This window comes from Pomacea canaliculata, linkage group LG14 (genome assembly GCF_003073045.1).
Source record: "Pomacea canaliculata isolate SZHN2017 linkage group LG14, ASM307304v1, whole genome shotgun sequence".
Classification (NCBI taxonomy): domain Eukaryota; kingdom Metazoa; phylum Mollusca; class Gastropoda; order Architaenioglossa; family Ampullariidae; genus Pomacea; species Pomacea canaliculata.
Window position 1 is genome coordinate 1,888,814 of NC_037603.1, and position 19,164 is coordinate 1,907,977.

The following is a 19,164-nucleotide window of genomic DNA, read 5'->3' on the forward strand; positions in this document are numbered from 1 at the left end:
GCAACAGATTTAGGAACGTCGGCTGGAGAAGTGGGTTTGTTGCAGTAAGTCTTGTGCGACGCATTTTTAGAGGTCAGTCAGGGTCACTGTGGCTGTACAAGGAGTAAATTTCGTCAATGATGAAGACGGCCCCTTTGACTGGTTTTTAGTTTCGCCTCTTGGGAGTTTCAGGTGCCATAACGAAGAGAGAGAGAATCGCAAGACGCGGACAGTTGGACTGATGTAACATTCACAGGTAAGCTTTTCATCATCAATGCTTTAAAAAAATCACGAAATAGTGCAGGATATAGAAAATGACTATACATAACACTGATGAGCTTCGATGATTTGGGGAGGGGTGCTCGGGAAAAAGTTTCGGCAACATTTCAGATTTCGTAAAAGTTTTCGTCTGAAAGATAAGATTATGTCTCTTTAAGGTCTTTATCTTGCTGGGGAGATAAGTATGCCTAGGGAGATTTGAAACCCCGCTTTATATGTGCTGCTTAGATAAACGAGAGTGAGAGAAAAAGTGGGTGGAGAATATTACCCTCCATGTAGATGTGCTGCATTTTTAAACACTATAATGTATGCATGTGGTCCGTGATCCGTAAATAATGTGTGCATACACACAGGTACATGTGCAAGTACTCAACACACACACACGATCAAACATAGTATATCTACTACAGTATTCTGCTTGTAAGCCAGGTATTGAGTTAAAATGAGATAAGTTCATTATTGACAATGCATTCAAACATTTTTATAATTTTCTGACAAAATTTCTTAAATTCAGTGATTGGGATTAGTATGCAAAGCTTACTTTGGTGAAGGACAATTTTCTGACGAGCAGGAGTGTACTAATTTCTAGGGAGAAAGAGAGAGACTTCAGTGGAATTTCCAGGACCGTGACTTAAACACACTAACCTGTCCTTTAATTGTTATCCTTCACACACTCCATCAATACCTAATACCCAAATCGAGGACATTTCCTCTAACTGTAGTAACACCATCGGCTGTGTCCTGTGATGAACATGCAAAAGCTTTTGCTTGACACATCCCAAAGTGTGCTTGTGTGTGTATGGCTGGGTGGGTGAGGTATGTGTGTTTTTTCTTGCTAAAAATTTTGCTTTGCCTTCACAGATTACAACTCACGTGATTTTTTTTAATCTTAGTGATGTAATGACGAAATAATGTTAGGAATATACTGAATCAAAAAGGATCTGACGGCTGTAATCAGTAACTGATTGAATTCCCTTTCAAATTGGATCAGATTTGTGCTGTTGGTGAAGCATCGCTTTGACAGATTTGGTGGCTGGAGAATTGTGTACACTGACACTAGATGAAAGATGCGTCGCATACATTTTTTCTAGTTTTTGACAGCCTGTTACGAGGTTAGTCCACTCGAACGGCGCAAAAGCAGTCCAACCACGAACTAATTTAGTAAATGGTCCAACAGATGCGTTTACTTGTGAAGAGCAAAGGATAGAATGGTCTCTCTTTCTCATGTAAATTCACTGACGCTGTCAGCTGCGACATCAGTTGCCGTATTTATCCGAGGGTAGCGCGGCAAAGTGTTTAAGGCTTTGCGTTATCCGGCGTTTTGCGTTTTGTTTTTTGAGCGGGGAGGTGGGGAGGGAGTGGCAAGGGGTATTCATCTTCACTCGTTATTGTCAGTGCCGCTGGCCTTAAAGACCAAATAGCTGCTTCGTGTCAAGGCAGTGGACAACCTCGCGTAGCTCTTGAGACGTAATAATGCGTTCCATTGCGCTAGACACATGCGAAACGATCATCAGTTCGTCGGACAGCTGCAAACTCCCGAGATTCATTTAATATTACTCTTGAGCTCTCTTTTTGTGCTGTTGATTTGTGTGTGTGTGTCACAGGTGTTGCACAGAATGCGCCTCATAGAGACGTGACATTATTTTACAGGACTAGTGGAATGCACTTTACTCTAATGACAGAGTAAAAATATTCCCCAAATCTGGATGATTATCTCCTTTCTATTCTCGAGATACACACCGACGAACACCAGCATACACAGATATATGTCAACTTCTTGACGACACGGTTGTACACAGATGTGCCTGATTAACATAGAACAGTGTTGTTTCAATCCCACCCTGCTTAAGTGGCTCAGCTGGAATGTTATCAAAATTTCACCCTCTTCAAACTGCGTGTCGTTCTTTAACCTCTTCCCGTAGAGCTGGTAGGTCTGCAAATTCGCTGGTTTTAGTCTGGTTGTTTTGAAGGTTGCTGAAATCTATCCAGGTGGAAGCTGTACAGGTCTTTGCAATATTCGGTTCGTCGGTTGAGTACAGCAGAGATTTCTTTGAGACTCCGACGATGTCTTGGCGAGGTCTTCAGTAAGCTCCACGACAGATGTCCGATCAGGATTGCGACAGCAACAGCAGCAAGAGCTGAACAGGGTCTGGCGCGTCCGTAACATCAGGTTTACTGAGAAATATAATCGTACAAGTCCCTATTACTTGTCCTGCTTTACGTATGGGAAACATGGACTCTGCTTTATACAGAAATGAGAATCTGGCATTCGAGAACAAGTGCACGGTGAGGATGCACCGGATCTCGTACAAGGAACATAAAACCAATAACTTTGTACGAGGCACGGTTTCCACATTAGTAAGACACCAGGAACTTCTATTCACAACAGTCAAGCGTTGTAAGTTGGCCCGGAACGACTCTCTGTCGATGACTGTCCTTCAAGGTACCTTGGAATGAGATCGACGTGGCGATGGCTAGAGGAGTAGCTGGCTTATGAATGGGAAGGAGTAGACTGGTCCTCCCGTGCAGGACCTACTAACCTTCACGCAAGAGTGAGTGGCGGGTCTTGTCAGCTGCCGCACCACTACCTTCCCCCACCACCACCACCACCACCCCAACACCCGGAACCAGTCAAACAACGAATAAATGAATATAATATGTTCCCACCCTTTTCTTATTTTCTGAGGCCTTAACAGGGCCGCCGAGAGCCAGCCCGGGCCCCGGGACAGACGACCTCTCCGGGCCCCTTGTACTTGTACTTGTAAGCGTAAATTATTTTCCCAGTATATAATGTAAAAAAAGATCCACTGACCAAGACCGGGCCCCCTTGACAGCCGCGGGCCCGGGTACACCAAACCCCCCTGTCCCCCCCTCTCGTCAGGCCTGGGCCTTAACAAGTAATTATGTCCACGTACAACCCTGCCGGCTGTGATGTTCGCCTCTTTCTTTGCATGTTGATGTTTGTAGGTTGAAAATATCTTGCCCTAAGCTTTGTTTATTCTTTAGGAAAAAGATTTCTACCTATTAGTCCTTTAAGTGATATTATAACTCAGCATTGTGTGTGTGTGTGTGCTTGCCTGCTAAGTTTTATGTGTGATATGATACTATTGTTACTTTCTTTCTCAAGCATACGCGCGCGCACACACACACTATATCTCGGCAGCGTCTGATCTGCTGCACTCTACTTACCTTCCCATCGCCGCGTCGATTGCATGACAAGCGCGTGACAGTTACTACCTTCTTGCTGTCAGAAAGCCAGCGGGCATTCTACCTGAGCCAGGCCTGTGGTTCAAGCAATATTCACCTGATTACCTTTGCGGCGCAGGTACACCTATCATTTAGCAATTACTTCGGCTGTGTCGTCAAAGCACGTACTTGTGTCGGCATTGGACTGGTCATAGGTCAGGGAGGGGTGAGGCAACGTCGCAAAGTTGCAGTTCGTTCAGGCCCTCGGCGCTTTGAAACAACAACTATAAAGAAGGTAAGAAGAACACCGTACAAAAGTGACATCGTTGTATTTGCTGTCATCCTCATGACCCTTGACGAAGACAGGCTGCTGTCAGTGTCATTAACCAAGAGCAGGTCCTTGTCAACATTATTATTTTTAATTAGTCTGAGGATTACAATTCACGCAATGTCGGCTTAAAAATAAAACTCAGAGTTGTCAACAGCAGCTTGTTCTTCGTAATCATCATCAGCACCGTTATCGTGACAGAGGGGAGGAGAGAATACCACTTTCTTTAATACCCTTTTTATCAGCTGCGCTGCAGTACCCATTGTGATTTAGGCATAACAAGAATTTACATCACCTGTTGCTCTTTTCCGTTTGCTTTGAAAGAAAGTTAATGTTTTTCCCATTCATCTAAATAACTACAAAATATGGGCTCTGTAGCACTAAAGTAAAATATTTACTTTATTAATTTTATGTATAAAAATATTTGTGTAAATATTTTTCTATCTCAGTGTACGCACTGTGTAATCCACAATGTGATTTTTTTTTTTTTATTTCTCGAATAATTGATATCTCGTTTTCCCCTTCCCCTGAAATCTCCCCACCAAGTCACGGATAAGGCTGTCTCGGAGGTGACTGTGCAAAGGTTGTCGTCTAGGTAGCAAACTGGTGCAGAGGTCGAAGGTCGTCAGATAATCTTAAGTCCCCCTTCCTATGTGTTTTCGATCCTTTAGAGCTTTCTTCCGGGATCATATAGCTATGCGACAGAGTTAATGCAACATCGGAGGCAACTACAACTTTCTCCGGTGCGCAGCCACATCCCTGTCACGACAACGATCGAAAAGTTGTGACGCCCCGCAGCGAAACTATTCCTCTTTATTCACTGATAGAGAAAAGGTTAGAAAGCCTCTTGTAGTGAGAACTCGCTTTCCGTCATAGCGCGAGCATGCAGACTAACAGAGAGAACCTTTTTGTTTTGTATCTGTTTGCTTGTTTTGTTTTTACAGTACTTTTATGGTGAACATTTCATACTATAGCCATACATTTGTGAGTCTACAAGGTGAGGAATAAGCTGTTTACGATATGAGTCCCATCAAAGAGCGCCAGCAAGAGAACCCACTGGGTCACGGCCCGCAGGTCCACTCCTCCTTCCGCGAAGTAAAGGTGCCGCGCCTTTGTTCTGACGATCGCGTGCTGGCAACTTCGGTTTAGCACACACACACACACGTCATATGCACATGCTTGCCTACATTTTGTAAATAAAACATTCCAAAATGGCAACTTCTCTAATTTAAAAAACAAAAACAAAAAATGTTTCAAGTATACATTCGCAATTGCCTTGCAACTCTAATCAGTGAGAATATTTTTTACACACAAAAACATTATTGTTGTTGTCTTTATACTCATTGCCTTTGAAATATACTAATTTTGTACATGCATGTTTACAGATGTTTTATTTTTAATATTTTCTGTTTTTCAATGCGAACTCAACAGAAAAGTATCTTTTGTTTTCTTTTAATGCAAAATGCATTTTGGACACACGAGCGACCTCCATTTCGTTTTAAAACGATCCAGAAATCGAACTTATACTCGGTCCTTATATCCTAAATATAATTTATAGTTCCTCCGCCACCGAATTGTGGCATAATTTGCAGCATAGCTCGATCTCTCACTCTGGCTGCCAAAGTTCTCCGTCGTCTCAACATTGTCATCTTCAGTATTATAAGAGAATTCTTCCTTCATTGTTAATTCATCAAAATAACAGCACAGACATCGCCTCCTGGCAGCATATCTGACACTTTTTGCTGCAATGCCGGCAAAATAGTATCAAACCTTGGAAAAATTGTAACATGTTGCATAGCTTTTAGAGTTGTTATTGAGGGCAGGTTAAACAGATGGCCTAACAGATCACATCGCTGGCAGTTCTGGAGCAACTTCTTTTTTTTTTTTTAGTTTGTTGTTGCTGGGTAGGTAGGAGGGATGGGGGTAGAGTTGGGGAGGGATGTTACCGACTGTGGCATAAATCGCACAAATAAAGCTTGTTAGTTCATTAGTGGTTCATTAGTGTTAACGTCATCTTGTCTTTTACTATCCATAGGTCAGCCTTTTGACCCCATCACATCTCAGTAACTAAAGGTTCAGTCCTGTGACATTATTACATTCATTCATTTGGCACCTAAGATTTCAGTCGTGATGGTGTCATCGGGGTTGTTTGGTAACTAGACTAAGAGCTCAGTTGTGGTTGAAGCCACAGTGCACGCGCCACACTGTAGACTGTTCGGCACTGACATATAGTAGATTACAAACCTGTTCGGGGAAGCTTATTGGAATCGATACAGCGGGTCTAGTTCTGCTTCTCACAGCCTCTTGCACCCCCCGACCAGCCTACAGATTTTCAATCTTGCCATCAGGCGACATACTGGTCTGTCCACACGTCTATCGGACGACCCTTAATGAGATTCTTTGGCTTCGTCTTCCTTATACTATCAAGGTGTGATAAATCAGATACAGCATCCCTTTGTCAACAGCCATGGATCCAGCAATAAGTGAGTATTGGCTGCAGGTGAACAGGACGGCTCTGATAAACATGAGTTTGTGATGGAAATCGCTCATGTTAGAACAATGGTAATTACAATGTTTACAATTCTAATTCCTTGGTGTACGATCCTGACAATCAGTGTTTTGAAGCCACGACAAATATGTTCCTTGGCGTGATATATTGTTCATGAATGTGTTGTTGAATCGCGTAAATTCTACTCATAGACATCTTGCTGTACATATTGCAGCTCTCAGTGCAAGTCAGTACCAGAGACTCTTTATGAAATTCTCTTCTGCTGTAGCTAGTCTTAAAAAAATGAGACAGAAAGAGGAGATTGATTGATCAGAGTCCATAGCTCCGTATAATGGAAGCAAACAGCAATGATTACAATATTGCATTCATTAATATTAAATTAATTAGCATTAAAGTATAGGTACACGTACTGATTTCAAATACAATTAGATAAGTGTATAGATTAATCTTATTTTATAAACTTTCTTACTGAAATGCACAAAAAGATACAATGTTAAATTCTTTACAATCATTCTATTAACCATCAGCCAATAACAAACTCATTTTAGTTAAAAGTGTTTGGATTAATGTAAAATTTTCTTTGTTCGTCTTGTTCTAAGAAGATACAGGGCTTTGCAACACACAACAAAGTGAACTTCACCTTCCTTATTCATTTATACACAATAGACAGATTTTCTACATCGAAAATAATTAATAGCAATGTTGGATACACCTATTCTAAAGTGGACCCAAACCGTCAGCAATTGATCGTTGAAATTAATGTTCAAATATTTTAACAGCTCCTGAGATACCCATATAGAGTTAAAAGAAAACTTCTCACTACTATTTATATGATCTTCCCATGCCTGAGAGCGAGAGAGAGAGAAGTTAGATGAAGAAAAAGGAAAAAAAAAAAACGGTAGTACATTTCAGGCGTGCATCAGTTAACAGACCTTGGCACAGTTTTCAATGTGTTCAACTCCGAAACTGGTAACCATGTGCCTCGCTGGTAAATCAAAAACAGACATAGAGCACATGGCTGGGTTACATATTGGATCTGAATTGATTTATGAGCAGGTTTTCTGCTTTATTTCCAACAGTTGTTGGCTGGTGTGCATTTGAGGTATTGAAAATGTGTCTTAGCAAGTAGTCTTATTCAGACCAACCTCGGTTAAGTCAACTAGCGAAGTAAGTCAACTTGAACTTGAGACCGGAAATTTACGACTTATTTTCAAGATCTTACATGCAACCGGCTCTCGAATTTTTGGTCACATGATCCTTTGCAGGACGATGCTCCCGTCGACAGCATTACCAGAAGCACCTCGATCTTGTTCTGTCTGGTGTAAGCGGATTGTGCAAAGCACAAAGTAGTTCCGTGGCGTAAATATATGTAATGGTGCAGTCGGCTTCAAGAACATTTTCTGATGCAGTGTTTTGGAAGTTTAGACTGTGTACAGTTTCTTGTGATACACATGTACAGCTAGAAGTCCTAGAAAGGGCTGTTTGGCCAAAATCTGATGTTCTAAAGCTTTCTTGAAAGACATTTTAGCGCAAAGATATATCGAAGAAACATTGTCCATTAGAAGGTTCTCTTGGGATCCCTTTTATCAGAGTTGCTTTCTATTTTCTCTGGTGAATCGACTGTTTTTTTTCTGGCCCTTTTTTATATTTTCTTCTTACATTCCGTTTGTTTTCTGTCTACATCGGGTAGTGATTTTCTTTTCCCTTTTGGGCGGAGGGTGGGGAGTGGTCATTAGATCTTCAAAGACTTGCTGTTAGTTCATGCACCTCTGTATACTCGTACGTCTATCTGTCTGTACATGCTTCAAAAGCTAAATCCATCTGCACCGCACAGAAGCAAATTTTCCCTTTAGACTCGTCCTGTATCGAGGATAAAGGATAAACCAAAGATGAACGAGTCTCTTGAGCTTTCTGAGACCGATGAGTTAAACCCGCATTGCTTTGTGTGGCAAGAAGAAGTGCAGGGTATCATGGGAAGTATGCTCATACCCACTTCGCGGTGGCATGTAGAACGAATTGATCATTAGAGGGCGGTGTGGGGTCAGGCAAAGGTTACAGCGCACGCGACAATTTGATGATGTATTGCCTCACCAACGACGCCATTTGTCTCGTGCTGTCGCGTTATTTATCACAATAGAACTCCCAGACTTTCTGTCGTACACGTGAACTGCAGTGTATGTATCCCCCGTCGATCGCACTTTTCTTCAAGTTCTCCCCACCCCGGCTCGTTACGCCGTTTTACCCGCCTTTTATGTCATTTACTCGCCCTGTAAGGCCTACCCTGTACTTCGATCAGTGTACTGAAATGAACTGTAATCCTCAGTGGCTATTTGTCTCACATGATTTATGCGTCCCTTTATTTTTAAAATTGAACTTTAACTCATTTGCAGATCAGTCGCAATGCAGTGTCAGCCAATTTCAGATAGCCAAGATAATGGGGACCACCTAGTATGGGTCCGCCAAGATTATCGAACCCTGTTCTTGCTTCAGTTTGGTTTCTTTTTCTTTCTTTTCTTCTCTCCACCCCCCCCCCCCCCCAGCCTGTCAGTCTTCATGCCATGAGATGTTTCCTTCCAATACAGAAAGAGCGCTCGACTCTGGAAAAGTTAGTTTACTCTGATGGATGTCTGGAAAGTTCTTTCGATCCACTGATGTGGGAGAGTGCGAGCTGAAGTGTTAGTTAAAGACTTATAAATGACCCGCTACATTTGTTTGTGGAGATGAGAGGAGAAAACAAAATTAGGCTTAAAAAGGAAGAACTTTGACTCACTCTAAGCGTGCGTGTGCAACGGTTCACCTTCAGATCCCTGGCTTTTATCATGTACAAATATCCTCCGTATCATCTTTCTGTAAGATATTTAATTAAACAAGTTGTGTAGCTTTACATGCATTGTTAAACTACGGGCTGCGGGCCACATTACATTGCAAGCAAATTTTGTGGACCATAAGATGTGGAAATAAGATCTTCAGACCACCTTCTGTGTTAATGGGACCAGCCGCTCTGCGTGTGTGTGGATAAGATTATCGGGACACATCGTGTAAATTAAACTTACAGGGCTTATTGTGTAAATAAAATTGTGTAGGACGTTTATAATAAGTTAAAATTCCCAGCTCAACTCCATTTGTTCACATTCATGCGTGTGCCACTGCGCATGCATGTATAAATCCGTCATAAGCTGGCGGATGCAAATGTTGGGCTCCTTTAAACATAATATCTCTACTAGGACCGGCAGGAATTAATTAATAATCTGTTCATCTCTGTAGTTTATTTCCTGCTGCGCGCTTCACACCATCGAAATTTCCGGCAATAACGCCGTTAATAGCCTTATGATCGCCATCTGTAAGCTAAATCAGAGGCAATCTCTATGGCTAAATTTAGCGTCGCACTTTCAAAATCCGCAGTCAGTATGAAGCCATTTAGGAAGAAATAAGGAGGGGAAAAATTATCTGCTTGTCCGCTTTAGACGAAGATTTTTTGATATGTATATATTGTCTGTCTTGTGCGTTTTGACTGGGTTGTCTGTGATGTGAAATTTATGAGATTCGTCCATTTTACCTCCTCCTTTTGCCATCCTTCCGCCTCACGTCTGTGGAGACACGCACATACTGACCCCTCACCTCCACTTCCCTTCTCCCATACTGACGTCACGAGGCAAAACGATTCCTGGCGTTGACCACTCGCCTACGTGTCGCTGAGCTGGTCATGGTGGAGGACGTGATACGCATAAGTCCTCTAGCATCTGCAACGGCTGTCGCCGGTCTGTCACGCCTGTATTTTCTAGGTGAAGACAGACTTCCTTTTCATTTTTGTTTTTAATCGTGCGAGTCCCAAGCCTCCTAAACGGTTGTTTCATTTTCATCCGAGTTTCTCGTTTTTCTATCTGGGTATCTTTTAATGAATTACCTTTCGGATTTGAGAGTTGGCTTTTGTTTCCATGATGGTTGATGGCTTTCTCAAATGAAAGATCCCTCTCTGGAATCTTCTTTTGCAAAACTTGTAAAACCTGCTTTATCATACTGTGTTGCTCGCTAGTTTTTGCTTGTGTGTGTACGTGCGTGCGTGTGTGCGTGCGCGCGCGCGAAGCGATGAGATTAAAATGAGTTTTAAAAACGTACGAGAAATACATGTAAAATCATATAATCATCATTATGATGTGCAGAAAGACCTCAGGCATGTCATCATGATGTCGCCAAACTCAACCTATGATCCCAGCACTGTCATTGGCTGTAACCTTGACAACGAAAAAGGCATTCATGTACATGGCTGATATAGTCATGACACCTCTTTGTTCATGATATTTGCAAACCTGTGTTACTCTAATCTCGTGCTTAGTTCAGCCAAGATTGTAAGAAAGCTTAGTACTTTTATCGACCTTTAACAACGGAAACCAGAAGTACTTTGCCTTATTCAAGGTTCATTGTTCTGCGCAGCCAGGACTGAGGTGAACGCCCTGCGCATAGTTACTCGTGCTCACGCGCACAATGTGTGTGTGGCGCGCGCATGGAAAATACGATGGGTGCAAGAGAAACATGCTGTTTTCAGGCTGCCTTGAGAATACATAATGAACATAACAACTCATTCGAATGTGAAGGAAAAAGTAATGTATCTAACGTTTAAACTCCTCTTCTTGGAGGTCTTCCCAACGCTTCTAACCTGTGCCTTTGCTTCAGAACAGTGATTCGTCTTCTTTGGTAAGTAAAAAAAAAAACTCTCCCCAACCCAAGCTGAGTTTTTCTTGGCTAGCAGCTTAGTTTGTTGTTTGAGCAGGGATAAAACGATGCATGTACATAGAACCCGTGGTTGCATGGCCGATCTTCTGACCCTCTTACTGTTGAGAGACAGCTTTCAGTTCTTACTAAATCTTTAAGGTCGGAATCAGTGGGGAAAGAAACCTTGTGGACATCTTCGATTCGTTGAGATATGTTTAAAGATCTAGTATGAGTGCATTTCAATAATTACTAGGCAATAGTAGAAGACAATATTTTCCCAAATCTGGGTACTATTTCCCAAAATATTTCCCTTCCTTTCTCGAGACACACGCTTATACACATCATCACTGCACAGAACAAAGTCAGATCGGACGCGCCATGATTTTCCATTGATAACCCTGATGTCTGTGTTGCTGACATCTAAGCACTGCACTTTACCAGGTAATTAGAAAAAAACAATAACGCTTGCACTACACTAAGCCTTTTAAAGTACCATTTATCTTCTGGGAGAGCATGCTGGGAGTCTGACGGAGAACGGCACGTTGGCAGCAACGAATTCTTGCTGTGCTAACCCACCATGGACGTTTACAGTTGGATTGCTGTCTGTCTGCCAAGACCAAGGCTTAGCCTCTTGCGAAGTTCTCCGCAAGTCTCGGCGAGCTTAATGAATGTGACTAAACCGGAAGCTTTATGTACAACAGCCTCGTTCTTGTAGTTAAGCTGAAACGTGGCTAAACCGACGACCTCGTTTTAGTCGTTAACTGAGAAAAAAGTCGTCTGCAAGCAGTCCAGTAATGCAAGCTCGTGATCCCACATTGTCGCTTGTCGCTACGTAACAATAGCATGTCATATCTAGCCTCACTCCTTCGGTGACACTGCTAAGGAAGACGTGGTGAGATAAACTTTGGGACAAATCCACAAGCCTTGTCGTCAGGCAGAGATAAACACGAACGTCAAAGCAAAGGAGGGATTGACTGTGTCAAGACTCAACGATATGAAGTACATAAATATCATGTTTCTGTTCATCTTATAGCGAGACGAAATGAAGAAAGGTGTTAGTTTGTAATATGTACTATGTAATAACAGAGAAGTATATGTGAAAAAATGAAGGCTGAATAAAGATATAAACATCTGTCTCTTCTCACACACACACACACAGTATATACAGAGAGCCATACATTCACGACAGTGTGTGGCAAGGACACCTAACTCCTGGTCATGCCAGTATACTGCTTCATTCGCGATCTATATACGTACTTGATGGTTTCCCTTCAGCCTTCGGGAAATCGATCGACATCCCATCTCCAGTTATCCTCGACAGATTGCCTTTTACCCCTTTTGTACCAGTCGTCACAGTCGTTGCTCTTTTCGCTCCATCGTCAGTCATTGTTCTACTGTTTCTCATCAGAACCATCTAAGATGCAGTGTCCCATCGCTGCTTTACACAACCACCACCACAGCAGCAGCACCAGCACCAGGGTGAAATGTCATCTGTTCCACTGACATGTCCTTTCTAGACAAAGGTTAAGGTGTGCAATGAGAGGGAGGGTAAGAAAGAATCCGGAAATCTGAGATATTAAGACGACGACGACGACAATGTAGGTTTTCTTCACGATTATGCTTATAGGGAGAACTCTGATAAACAGCCACAACGGTAGAGGGAAACGGTATTCAGCGGCAACGAGAGGAGGGAGTGACTAGTGCATGACTGGTGAAGTAGACAGGCTCAGCTGGTAACTAGCACGGAAGGTAAAGGTTTCTATGACACCGAAGATGTCCTTCTAGCCTCTGCACTTTTTGTTTATTGAAGTCTCTTGAAACAGGAGACAAAAGTGGGACTCCGAGGACGGGTGGAGACAGTGGGTGGCGCATACACAAGGGGAACAACCTTCCCACACGTGGCGCTTTATTACTGCAGCCTACCAACGCCCTTCCCCCACTAACTTTTTATCCTTTTTTTTTCTCTCTCCCAATCCCCTTCTTCAGATTCTTTTAGTCGTAGGGTTTTGAAGCTGCGGGTGAGTTTTGTCTTGCTGCCACCGCCCCCACCCCTGATGTCTCTATTAGTTGTAAGGTTTTGAAAATCGGGTCACAAATTTGTCTCTACGATATATAGTATAAAACTTCACATTTTGAATATTCATGTGCATAATCTTTGTAATAATTTTTCTACAGTCCTCGATTTATTGTAAAATTTTAATCATCATCTTTAATTTGTGGTCTGTGGATGAATTCCGGAACAAAGCCTACCCTGTTTCGGCAGTATCCAACATGTTCACTACAGTCACGTGCTGCTTAAAGGCTAAACCGACGAAATTTGTTTTTAATTAGTAGGTTTATTTCATTATAAGATACTACTTCTTTAGATCTTTTATTCGTAAGATGCAAGCCTTTTACACATCAGAGTTCTCACCGCTATTTTTTTTTTTTTTTTTTGTAGGGTAGAAAAAGCGAACAAAAAGTCAAGGCCACATTTCAGTGTTGTGTTCTAATAACTTTACGGTAACCTTAAGTTAATCGATGTCTTGAGTTAGCCTTTAAAGATGGCATCGTTACCTGAAGAAGGTTGAAGAGTGACAAAGATGAACTTTGCACAGTCGTGTAAGGTGCACAGGCGTGGTAAGAGCGTGGAAATGCACTTGCTTTTTAAATGCACTAAGAAAATGTCGCCGTCAAAGACATGACAATGCAGAATGAATGGAGGAAGGAAGGAATTCCGCAGGAATGGGATTAAAACTGGAGGAGTTACAGAAGGCCGCTCATAACGCTTGTCTGGGTTAAAGTCACATCTGAACATTGATCAGAGCTGGGTGGAAGAAATATTAGCAGCACCTGACATTTACTCATTCCTGCGGCATTTGTGTCGGAGTTAATTGTATCTCTCGCCATTTGGTGGAAGAGCTCTCCTCTGTCCAGAAATACTATCGCCTGACGGACCCACGAAGGGTGGCTGGGTGTACAAAGAAATGTCTTTGTGTGCTTTAAGAATTAGCCTGTATAACCGCGATAAATCAAGGAAAGCCCATGTACTTAGAACATCGATGCTACTCGGCCTTGTCGAGATTGTATAATCAATGAAGTGCGTGACACATGAAATAGGGAATCTATGCCAAACAAATTTAACTGTTTAGTTTTGAGAATGTACTTTAACGACGACGACAGCTGACGATTGATGATGTTAATTAATTTAGCCGTATGCCTGGTAAAGCCAAAACTAATTACATGACGGCATACACAAAATTCAAATATGGCGGAGGTCATGGCATCATTGGACAGGAAAAACGAGTGGACAATTAGGCAAAGAGGAAACGCTGGTTTCTACACGATTTGATTAATATGGTAAAAGAATTGATGATGTGTTGAGGAAGGTGGCGGCGGAGGATGAAAGCCTGGTTTGAGATCAGGCGAACGTTTTCATCCACACTGACCTCGTTTATGGCATCACGTTTTCTTTTTCTCTCTTATTTCTAATAGGAGGTTCCGGTGAACGCTCATCACCCCCACCCGCTCAATGAGGCGTACCTCCTCGGCCACGAGCGCCAGTTCAGAAGGCGCGTCACCCGCGGGTCTTTACACACGGTGGCAGCTGGCAGATGGCGCCCGCCTGCACGTCTCCATCAACGGACAGACCACCAGCGGCGGTGGTGGCAGTCCCAAGAGCCCGGACTTTGACCCAGACGACGACCTCTTCGGTTCAGCGGCCTGGCAGAAGAAGAAGCGGGCCATGAAGCACTCGGGCGGCACGCGGGGTGAAGGGGACGCGAAGGCGGCGCGGCGAGCAAGTGACCGCGAGGGAAGTGATGGGTCGTCCACTGCCGGCTGGATGCAGACCAAGCTGCTCCGCTACACCTTTCGCACCTTCGTCAAGGTGCGGAGCTGTGTGCGGGCCTTGTCATCGTCGCTCCTGGGCAGGCGACGCGGGGAGGCGGGGGTCCGGAGTTTGGGGTCACAGGCGCCTTCCTCCAGGTCACTCTTCTCGACATCGGTCGACGATCACCTGAGCATTGAGGCCTTGTCCAGCAGGTAAGTTGGCAACTTTTCGGCAGAACGTGGCAGCATGATAATATTCCGCGTTGAAAGCGTTGTTTCTGTCTTTTTTCGCTCGTTTGCTCATTTCTCTCTCTCTCCTTTTATCTTCTCTTATCTTTTCCCACTCTTTCTCTCCCCGTCTATAAGGTGACCAGACGTTTCGGGGGCGAAAGCGGGACACGTGACGATGATGGTGTCGTCACCGTCAGAGAACGCCGAAAAAAGTGATTTTTAAAGACAAGCGGGACATTTGATGGACTTGCTAGAAAGCCAGAAAGCGGGACATTGGGCGTCCCGCCCGATATTCAGGCGGGACACGAGGTCAAAAGCGGGACTGTCCCGCCTAAAGCGGGACGTCTGGTCACCTTACCGTCTATGAATCTATCTCTGTAACCTGTTTATTTTATGGCTGTTTTGTTTTATGCATGTTAGTGTATGTTTTAATATGGCAACTACACGTATTGTCATCATGATAATTCCATTCCTCATAAATTCCTCGTAATTATGTTGCTTGTTCGTTAAAAGTGTTCTTTCCTACACATATGCTTGCAGACGAGGCTCTTGTGCAGCAGCTACATCTTCCACCGCTTGTCTTTAAAAGGTATAATGAGCAAGCGGGTCAAGGCCACACCCTACCAGTGCCCTGTGGCGGATGACCTCTTCGCTGCAGGACAGGAGCTGGAGCGGCTGTACCCTCGCATCTATTGCGACGTCTCGCGGCGCATCTCCATGACGATGACTTCGCCGCAGCTTGTGCGGCGCGCGCTGACCACCGTCCTGGAGGCCACGTTTCGCACAGGCGTGACGTGGGCCAAGGTCGTCTCCATGGTGGCCATCGCCGCGGCTTTCGCTGAGGAGTGCGTGGTTCAAGGTCACCCCAACTTCGTGGAGGACATCGTTATGTGCGTTGGACACTTCGTGGCCATGAACTTGACGGACTGGCTGGCGGCGCAAGGGGGTTGGGTGAGTGGGCGTGGCTGGGGACGATGTGACCTCCGTAGCCTGTGTGCCATTCGGCAGACGTTTGCTATCCATCCACCCGTATGCCTGTGTGTCAGTTCTCTTGTCCTTTTTTCTGTCTTTTTAGAGGGGAGGAGGATGTCGGTAACGTGGCTAAAAATTCTTTTACCATTGTTATAGCGGGAAGAGTACTGGCTGCCTGTCCAGTTATTTTATTTTTTACATCCGATGACCTCTGAGCGCAGTCCTAACAGCAACCAACGCCCCAGCCACGGTCGATGCAGCTACAGCGACCAACGCCCGTCCCTTGCGTGTGCCTCTTCATCTCGAGGACTGCGCTTATTTTTCAGTCCACCCCACCTCGTCTCCCCACCAACCTCCTCCCACCCAACTCCCCCCCCTCCGCGTCTTTTCACCTCACCTCCAGCACAGACGCCATCTTTCTAGTCATCCAGAAAATGCTGAGTAATGCGCTTCTTAAGATGAATGTCAGGGATGTTCCACTTGGCCAGAAAATATAACTACGACATAGACATGCGGTCCTCAGCCTAAGGGTCGCTATCATGCTCAATGCGTAATCTTTGAGGCACAGTGCGTGCCGGTGAAGGTAATAATAATATTAATTCTGAAAAATAGGCGTGTAGTTGGACGCATGCAATGGATCGTCTGCAAGCAGCTGTCACGTTTTGGGTGACAAACGGAGATAATGGTCCCGCTGCTCGACAACCCCAGCTCACCAGTAGCAGTCACGCCACGTCTGCACGCGATGGCGAATCCCCACCCACCTAAACCTCATAAAACCAGTCCCCCGCGCTAAACACACATGCTATTTCGACTTTTTTGTTATTATGGTAAGATAATTAATAGTTCTCCTTTTATCGACATGCAAGAGAATTTGACGATGATGTTCAGCAGTCTCCCCACCCCTCCTCACCCGGTAACCTTTCTCCCTCCCGTCCTCTATATTCGTGTCTTGGTAGTCTTCTGTAGGTTGTTACTTGATAGTTATAAGAACACAAAGGGTAAACAGCGAAGACTAAAACGATGTACTTACTTTAAAGGATAATCGATTTTCAGCATCGGGAAGAGATTTTTTCCCTTGGCTTCATGAGACAAAAGAGCAATAACAGATTGCGCAGAAATCCACCCTGCGTATCTCTCTCTCTCTTTGCTTCCGCAATGATGTGCTTTCATCTTTCATTCATCCCTGTCAAGGCAGCTAGTATTAGCCGAAATATTAGCCCGTGCTGATGAGAGATAAAAACGGAATTAACGCTCTTTAACCGGCCATCGCTTTCTTCTGAGACAGCCGTAGCCTCATAACTGCGCACAAACTGTCGGTTTCAAGGCGAGGACTGTAATGTCAAGTGTGCGTCGCGCATATCGATTCTTGCCCCTTCTTTGCTAAACACATGATTAAACAAAAGAGGGGAGATGATTGTAGGATAAGGGGAGGTGAATCTAGCATGATCAAGGTTATATAGGTTTCTCCGGAGTTTTTAGATTTTACAGATGTTGGGGTAATATGTGCATGTAATTATTCTTCGGTTTATGGATATGTTAAAGACTAACCCGAGTTGAAAATATTTTTTAATGACTCGGAGTTTTGTTCATTGCAAAATATTGATTACTCAGTCCTCAGTTTGTCGTGCACGCGCGCGCATACACACGTACATCATAGAGATATATACACTTTGTGGTCTCACACACAGATCTTTATCAGAGAGGTATAAACAGATTGTGATCTTATATCAAACACAGGCTTCTTTCACTAGAGAGCAGTGTGATCTACGCATGCGCGCCTGTTGCATTTGTAATCTACTAGCACATTGGGAGCTTTTTCTCCCATCGCGGAAGTGCACTGTAGTGTGTGGTAAGGACGGCAGGAGGTTTGGTATGCGTTACTATCAAGGGGTTGGGGGCAATGAGGATTGCCCGAGATGTAGTTTATTTTAGCTGTTTCCACTGCCGTGTCTTTGTTGCCTCGCGCAGACGCTTGCATAGCCACGAAAAAATCCGGACACTTTTTTTTTCTTCTCTGTCCCTTTGCCCCTTTCTTCTTCTACAGATTGCTCGGAAAGTTAGGATCTATCACTTACAGTCCGAAAGTAAGAGAGAGAATGTGTGTGGAGGGAAGGAGGCAGGTGAAAAAAAAGGCTATGTGTTCCAAATGAGGAAGGCACTTTTTATTTCCTCAGTTCCTATCGATCAGAGGTCTAGAAGAAATTTCTGGAAACGAGCCTCTTTAGACTGAACTAATATTCTAAAAGGCCCATGCCTGGTTGCTTGTCAGCATCGAACTTACATTAGCCCACCTTTAGACGGTGTGTGTGTGTGTGTGCGCGCGCTCGCGCGTGCATGTGTGTATATTAATGCCCGTGCATGTTCGTAGGAGGATGTGCGCTAGCACGTGTAGCAGTATTAAAAAATAAATATATACTTTGTGTGTATGTGTGTCACTATCTATGTGTTATTCGTTGGGTGGGCATGATAAGGTGTAGTCAATAGTGGTGTATGCGCGCCAGCATGACCTGTTCTGCGCCCCTTCAGAAGGTCTCCCCGACTGGTGGCCAAGACACACAAAGGAAACATAATGAATTACTTCCCTCCCTTTACAGAATTTCTAATAAAATCATTTTCGATGACCGGACCATGACTCAGCGAAACGTTACCCAGTCTGCTCTCTTGCTAGTAACTTTATTAGGAGAGAAGACATGACTTGCGTGCGGCGCGTTGTGATTACAAGATGGTGCCTCGCAGATTGAATAACTGTGGTTGTTTCGGTTGCAGGATGCCTTTCCTACGGCCAAGGAACCGGATATCGTCAAGATTCCAGACGGATCCCTGATGTTGTTCACTGTGGTGATGGTAATCACCGGGTCGCTGGTTGTTTTGCTGGGTCTCCGCGTGCTGTCAGACACCTCCACCTGACGTCATTTTTCAGCATTTTGACGCAGTATGAGACGTCAGAAAAATACGTCAGGAGACATTGCATTTATTTCGTCACCAAATTTTTGTCAACGAAACAAGGAAAGAAACCGGGTACCGTCGCCTCTACCCGTCTCCTTCCTCTCCCTCCTCTCCTTTGGTGACTGGGCCCACTCTGGCAGGAAAGACTCCACCTTCATAACGTCCATATTTAGGTGGTGTCGTGAAATCTGGATCTGAATGGGGAAATCGGACA

At 44.1% G+C, this 19,164-nt stretch overlaps 1 protein-coding gene across 1 annotated transcript; it reads left to right on the plus strand.

Moving 5' to 3' along the window:
* The first annotated feature begins 97 nt into the window (after positions 1-97).
* Positions 98-19,156, plus strand: LOC112555328 (bcl-2-related ovarian killer protein homolog A-like). Its single transcript, XM_025223684.1, has 4 exons — positions 98-235; positions 14,466-15,014; positions 15,573-15,983; positions 18,771-19,156. The coding sequence occupies exons 3-4, from the start codon at positions 15,627-15,629 to the stop codon at positions 18,909-18,911; spliced, it is 498 nt and encodes a 165-aa protein (XP_025079469.1). The 5' UTR covers positions 98-235; positions 14,466-15,014; positions 15,573-15,626; the 3' UTR covers positions 18,912-19,156.
* The last annotated feature ends 8 nt before the right edge of the window (positions 19,157-19,164 follow it).

Coding starts and splice junctions, on each gene's coding strand:
- LOC112555328 (XM_025223684.1), top strand. CDS start 15,627: ATGAGCAAGCGGGTCAAGGCCACACCCTACCAGTGCCCTGTGGCGGAT. Junction 15,984..18,770: donor TGGCGGCGCAAGGGGGTTGG/GTGAGTGGGCGT, acceptor TTTCGGTTGCAG/GATGCCTTTCCTACGGCCAA.